At 39.4% G+C, this 7,095-nt stretch overlaps 1 protein-coding gene across 1 annotated transcript; it reads left to right on the plus strand.

Moving 5' to 3' along the window:
* Positions 1 to 588: 588 nt before the first annotated feature.
* LOC135553137 (rho-related GTP-binding protein RhoG-like) lies at positions 589 to 4,945 on the plus strand. The gene is made up of 2 exons (XM_064985278.1): positions 589 to 711; positions 1,812 to 4,945. The coding sequence occupies exon 2, from the start codon at positions 1,838 to 1,840 to the stop codon at positions 2,411 to 2,413; it is 576 nt and encodes a 191-aa protein (XP_064841350.1). The 5' UTR covers positions 589 to 711; positions 1,812 to 1,837; the 3' UTR covers positions 2,414 to 4,945.
* Positions 4,946 to 7,095: the final 2,150 nt, after the last annotated feature.

The following is a 7,095-nucleotide window of genomic DNA, read 5'->3' on the forward strand; positions in this document are numbered from 1 at the left end:
TTTCTGGGTAACAATTAAGCACCTTTACTGTAATAGTTCACCATAAAAATGTTTTTTAAAAATAGCTTTTTAGCAACAAAAAATTTCTCAAGCAATAATTTTGCTAGGACCGTCTGGGAGTGGTCTGAAAACTAGCTGTTATTGGCAGAGAGGTTCGGAACTCTCTGTTATTTGTCTATTAACCAATTTAGAGACTGGAGATATCACCAGGCAAGTAGAAATCCCCACCCATGTAAACCTATTGATTAGAAGGTCCTGTGTAGATTGTATTTTCAACCAGGAACTATAAGCAGGAATAACACTGATAAGAAAAAATCACATGTTTGCAGTGCTAGTTTCATCAGCTGTTGTACAAGATGATAAAACACACAGGAAAAACTCATTTAGACTGCAATGGGCCTCTAACGACGATGTGGTTATTCTTATTCTGTACATTTGAATGTCAAATAAGGTAATTCATTGGGTAACAATTGTATGTAAAAATGCTGTTTAATATTCTACCAGCAATGTTTATTTAAAACAATAGCTCAGGCTGTCATGGTGAGAAGACAAACTTCCTCACAGTGCTATTATTGCTCGAGCAGCTTCCTGTTCAGCGAACACTCACACTTCCTCCACTACAGCAACACTTTGCTTGACTACTTTGACGCTCCCAGACAGATTGTAGGCTATATGTTCATACAAACCCTGCCACTGAAGATAGTATGTTTGGTGAGTCTGACTTGTTTTTAACCTTTGCATGTTTTTTATGTGCTACTACTGTATAATAGATATGTAGGCTGAGAACACAATCTTACAGAAGCACTTGAGTGATGCAACATAAAGTGAGGTAGCCTACTGCTGTTATAATTTCCAAAGGCGCTATTCTATATCAAAACACTATAGGCCTACCATAGGCAAGCAATGTTAAAATCCACTATTTTAATACTCATTTGTGACAGTTATTTTGTGTTTCATTTAACCTGCTCAAAGTTATAACTGTCTCTAGTGATTATATTTGGCTCTTTTTCTATGAAATGATGATGATGGTGGAGAAGAACATTCACCGTAATTCATGTTGAAATATTTTCTAATTTCAGGGGTACTATTATACCTTATTTGCACACAGCACTTTTCTTAATTGTAGCCTAATAATCTAGGTGAATTATATTAGAAGAATATGTGATCAGAACACTATGGCCTTGTTGTTGGCTTACACTGTGAAATGCACCTATCATAGATATTCAGTGTATAGGCCAATGGTATGTGGTAGTGGTGATATGAATACAAAGGCTTATTGGATTTGAAATAGTATCCCCAGTCAGTGTGCAGAGCAGTACATTTCAGTGCTCCCAGTCTCAGGTCCCTGTAGGCTGGGTTGAGCTATATTCACATTTTCTCCAACATTCTCAGAGAGTAGTGGGAAGAGTCCAGCTCTCCTCTCTCACAATTGCTGCATGTATTTCATACTATCCAGTCTCCACCCATATTTTGTAGTTTCAGTTTTCTCACTTGAATTCATGGGGAACATAGGCCGGCTGTACTGTAACGATAAATTAAGTAGGCCCACAGAAAAACATTATTTTCAAGTCGAAATGAAAGAAAATAGATCAACAAAGACGGATATGAATAGAAAGTGTCAAACTGTACTGTGATATCTAGGGTGTGAAAGTGATGTTCATATCTGATAAAGTGTCAGAGCAATTTAAACCACAAACCTTACTTTTCAACAGTTTACATTTGTTGGGCCCTAGCCAGTTTCTCTTTTGGTGTAAAGTGCATCTGAACATTGTAGCATAAAGTGCATTTCTCCCTGTGTTTCTCATGTCCAGGTGTCTGAGACAGTGAAGGGGCCAGAATGCAGAGCATCAAGTGTGTGGTGGTAGGAGACGGTGCAGTGGGGAAGACCTGCCTCCTCATCTCCTACACCACCAACGCCTTCCCCAAGGAGTACATCCCCACTGTGTTTGACAACTACAGCGCTCAGGTGACAGTGGACAGCAGGACTATTAGCCTCAACCTGTGGGACACAGCAGGCCAGGAGGAGTACGACCGCCTGCGCACCCTCTCCTACCCCCAGACCAACGTGTTTCTCATCTGCTTCTCCATTGCCAGCCCCCCCTCCTTTGAGAACATCAAGCACAAGTGGCACCCAGAGGTCACCCATCACTGTCCCAATACGCCCATTCTGCTGGTGGGCACCAAGAAGGACCTGCGTAATGACCCGGAGGTGTTGAAGAAGCTAAAGGATCAGAACCAGATGACCATCACCCAACAGCAGGGCACCGCCCTGGCCAGGCAGATCCAAGCCATCAAGTACCTCGAATGCTCTGCCCTCAACCAAGATGGAATCAAAGAAGTGTTCGCTGAGGGTGTGCGAGCCTTTCTCAACCCACAACCTGTCGCCACCAAGAAACCCTGTGTGCTATTATAAAGGCAGTAGGAAACCCTGTGTGCTATTGTAAAGGCAGTAGGAAACCCTGCGTGCTATTGTAAAGGCAGTAGGAAACCCTGCGTGCTATTGTAAAGGCAGTGGGAAACCCTGTGTGCTATTGTAAAGGCAATAGGAAATCCTGTGTGCTATTGTAAAGGCAGTAGGAAACCCTGTGTGCTATTATAAAGGCAGTAGAAACCCTGTGTGCTATTGTAAAGGCAGTAGGAAACCCTGTGTGTGTCACGTTCGTCGTAATAATGGTAGGACCAAGCTTCAGCGCAATATGGTTTCCACATAATTTATTAAAGTGAAAAAGCTAGAACAAAACAAATAAAGACACAAGCAACGAAACGTGACCAACGAGATGCTACGTGCACTAACTCAAAACACAGAAACATAAACAATATCCCATAACCCACAGGTGGAAAAATGCCACTTAAGAATGATCCCCAATTAGAGACAACGATTACCAGCTGCCTCTAATTGGGAATCATACACAAACACCAACATAGAAAATTAAACCTAGAACCCCACATATAAATAATAAACTAGACTAAAACCCCTAGTCACACCCTGACCTACTCTACCATAGAAAATGCAGGCTTTGTGTGCTATAAAGACAGTGTGCTATTATTAAGGCAGTATGAAACCCTGTGTGCTATTGTAAAGGCAGTAGAGATACTATCACAGATGCATATCCAATAGAACAATATTAATTCATGTGATGTGTGTAAACCATTGGAGTTGATTTTATTGTGAAATATGTTTTTGTTTTACTGCCATTAACAAACACTGCGATATCAAGACTTCATTAAGAAAAAAGGGGATCTTTCAGGCATTGGCTCAAGATGCATGATTCAAAACTGTAAAACTGTATTGTATATCCATTATTTTGCCCTCTTCCTTTAAAGGAATTGACAAACAAAGCCTGAGACTTGATGGGAGATACATTCTCTCATGTATCTGTGTTTGAATAATTGTCAAATTTGGACATGTATGGCTTTTACAAAAATAATTAAATAATGCACGTGTAAAGAGATAATATCAGGAATTTAATTTACTGCAGTGGGCGAAAACAGGATCACACAATGTTTCTTAGTAGTCTTAAACAAATCTACTTTGAAACAAAAGTATAGACCTACGGGCTTAAAAGAAGAAGACGTCTGTAACATGTCCGATATAGAGTTGAAATGTACATCCTATTTTCAACGTTATATACATCACAGAAGACTGAAATATAACAAAACCGTTTGACATAGAAACACTGGATTTTTGGCTGCTTTTTTAAAATAATGGCAACTTAAATAAAAAAAGAATGTTTATTAATTAAGAAAAATATTAATATCATTCCACCCATGAAGCCACTATATCATTTGACTGCAGGAAAGGGCTTCATACCAATTCTCCCATTATATTTGTTTTACAATGTACTGTATAGTGGGTTTAAAACATATTTTTTTTAAGCTAACATAGAAGAAGGTTTTTCTACACCATCAGTTGTTTTGTGTGCTGTGTGTGTCTATCAAGCCACCAAGTTAGTGATTGTCTACTCTGTCTGATTGTGTTGAATACTGGACAAAAAAGAGGAAATGCAGAGAGGTCTTTGATAAGAAATGCATAGGCTGGTTTTCCTATTGCGGTCATTAGTCAGTGTGTGTTTGAGAGAGAGAGAGAGAGAGAGAGATCAAAAAGGGAACCTGGTTGAAACTTCCCTCTGAAAGTCCATAGCTTGCCGTCTATTTTGTTATGTTGTGGTTCTGGTTGTTTTAAGGTTGTGTAACTATGTTGAGAAGGCCTGGCCATGACCCCACTCTCCGAGGGTTTCTCAGGGAGAGTTAGGATATGCAAAAAAAAAACACATTTCCAATTCACACATGCTTATTAATACATACTCGTACATGTGTGGAATAGGACAAATATAAGCACCCACCAAATGATTATTATCTACTGTTATAAATGAGAGATGGAAATTGTGTACAAACTGTATTGTAGATTAATGTGACATATCTTTATTCTTATCATAAGCAACATCAAATAAATGTGTCTCAAATTGAAAGAAACAAACCCATTGATCACTGCATAAAATTAAATTGATACTTCAAGAATACCAATACCTTTCCAAGGGAGGCATGGGATGTGATATAACCAGCTGCTGAACAATGATGAAGTCCCTGATTTGCCTGAGAATGGAAGTGAAATTATCCAGCTGGCTGTTACAGAGTTGTGAAAGATGTATTTTCATGTGATGCCCAAACATCACTGTCCTCTCCCATACTTCAGGCCACAGGACTCATTTGACAGTGAAATAAGGCCTCTGCTCTGGGTGCTGGATACACAGACAACTCTTTGTGTGAGAACAGTAGAGGGACATACAGATATATCTCCTTACTATTTTAGTACAGTATATATTGTTACTGTATACAACACCCCAATCTACTAGTCTCTCTCTCTCTCTCCCTCTCTCTCTCTCTCTCTCTCTCTCCCTCTCTCTCTCTCTCTCTCTCTCTCTCTCTCTCACTCTCTCTCTACAAATGCAGAAGAACATTTATTTGTAACTTCCTTAATTTAGGTTATGGACCTCACTGACTGACTGACTCAGTCACTAAGCATGTAATGGTGGAACTCAACATTTCCAAAATAATTGTTTAATAAAGCTAAATGTTTACGCAAAAAAAATCACTATTAGGCTATTATTACCTTTCAAACCTGTTGGTACTAGGGGCAGTATTTTCATTTTTGGAAAAATAATGTTCCTAAATTAAACGGGATATTTTGTCAGGACAAGATGCTAGAATATGCATATAATTGACAGCTTAGGATAGAAAACACTCTAAAGTTTCCAAACTGTAAAAATATTGTCTGTGAGTATAATAGAATTGATGTTACAGGCGAAAGCCTGAGAAAAATCCAATCCGGAAGTGACTCCTCTTTTGAAAGCACTGCGTTCCGATGCGTCCCTACTGAGCTGTGAATATCCTATCAACCAGATTACACTTTCTACGTATTCCCCAAGGTGTCCACAGCATTGTGACATAGTTTTACAATTTATGTTGAAGAATACCCGTAGGCAGCTTCATTGTGCAAGTGGTCACCTGATGCTCCCAGAGAAATTCTCGCGTAAAATACAGAGGTAGCCATTATTCCAATCGCTTCTACTGAGAAACCAATTGTCCCGGTTGATATATTATCGAATATAGATATTTGAAAAACACCTTGAGGATTGATTATAAACAACGTTTGCCATGTTTCTGTCAATATTATGGAGCTAATTTGGAATATTTTTGGGCATTTTCAGTCGATTTCTCAGCCAAATGTGAAGAACAAACGGAGCTTTTTCACCTACTAAAATAATATTTTGGGAATAAATGAACTTTGGCTATCTACCTGGGAGTCTCGTGGTTGAAAACATCTGAAGTTCAAAGGTAAACAATTTAATTTGATTGCTTTTCTGATTTTCGTGACAAGATTGCCTGCTGCTAGCAAGCCATAATGCTATGCTAGGCCATCGATAAACTTACACAAATGCTTGTCTACCTTTGGCTGTAAAGCATATTTTGAAAATCTGAGATGACAGGGTGATCAACAAAAGGCTAAGCTGTGTTCCAATATATTTCACTTGTGATTTTCAAGAATAGGAAGATTTTCTAGGAAGATTTATGTCCGTTGCGTTATGCTAATTAGTGTCAGATGATGACAACGGTCCCGTTCACGGGATGGGGTGTCACTAGAGGTTAAGATGTCTCTCTCTGCCTGAGAATATATACTGAACAAAAATATAAATGCAACATGAGCTGAAATAAAAGATCCCAGAAAGGTTCCATATGCACAAAACGCTTATTTCTCTCAAATGTTGTGAACAAATTTGTTTCTATCCCTGTTAGTGAGAATTTCTCCTTTGCCAAGATAATCTATCCACTTGACAGGTGTGGTATATCAAGGAGCTGATTAAACAGAATGATCATTACACAGGTGCATCTTGTGCTGAGGACAGTAAAAGACCACTCCAAAATGTGCAGTTTTGTCACACGACACAATGCCACAGATGTCTGAAGTTGAGGGAGTGTGCAATTGCCATGCTGACAGCAGAAATATCCACCAGAGCTGTTGCCAGATAATTTAATATTAATTTCCCTACCATAAGCCGCCTCAAATGTTATTTTAGAGAATTTGGCAGTACTTCCAACTGGCCTCACAACAGTAGACCACGTGTAACCAAGCCAACCCAGGACCGCTTCTTCACCTGCGGGATCGTCCAGCCACCTGGACAGCTGAAGAAACTGAGGATTATTTCTGTCTGTAATAAAGCCCTTCTGTGGGGAAACATGTATTCTCATTGGCTGGGCCTGGCTCTCCAGTTGGTGGGCCTGGTTCCAACGTGGGTGGGCCTATGCCCTCCCAGACCAACCCACGGCTGCGCCCCTGCCCAGTCATGTGAAATCCATAGATTAGGGCCTAATGAATTTATTTCAATTGACTGATTTCCTTATATGAACTGTAACTCAGTAAACTCTTTGAAATTGTTGCATGTCGTGTTTATATTTTTGTTCAGTATACAATATCATATTTGCATTTGTCCACAGTTGCAGGTAAAACTCTTTTCTACAAAGATCTGAAGACACTCTTCAGATCACATCATTGGCAACAGTCAGCATTTGTGGCCCGTTTCAAAAAGCTAGGTGTAT

This window comes from Oncorhynchus masou, chromosome 13 (assembly GCF_036934945.1).
Source record: "Oncorhynchus masou masou isolate Uvic2021 chromosome 13, UVic_Omas_1.1, whole genome shotgun sequence".
Lineage (NCBI taxonomy): Eukaryota > Metazoa > Chordata > Actinopteri > Salmoniformes > Salmonidae > Oncorhynchus > Oncorhynchus masou.

What these genes read in the sequence shown, in the direction of transcription:
- LOC135553137 (XM_064985278.1), top strand. Translation starts at nt 1,838, where the DNA reads ATGCAGAGCATCAAGTGTGTGGTGGTAGGAGACGGTGCAGTGGGGAAG.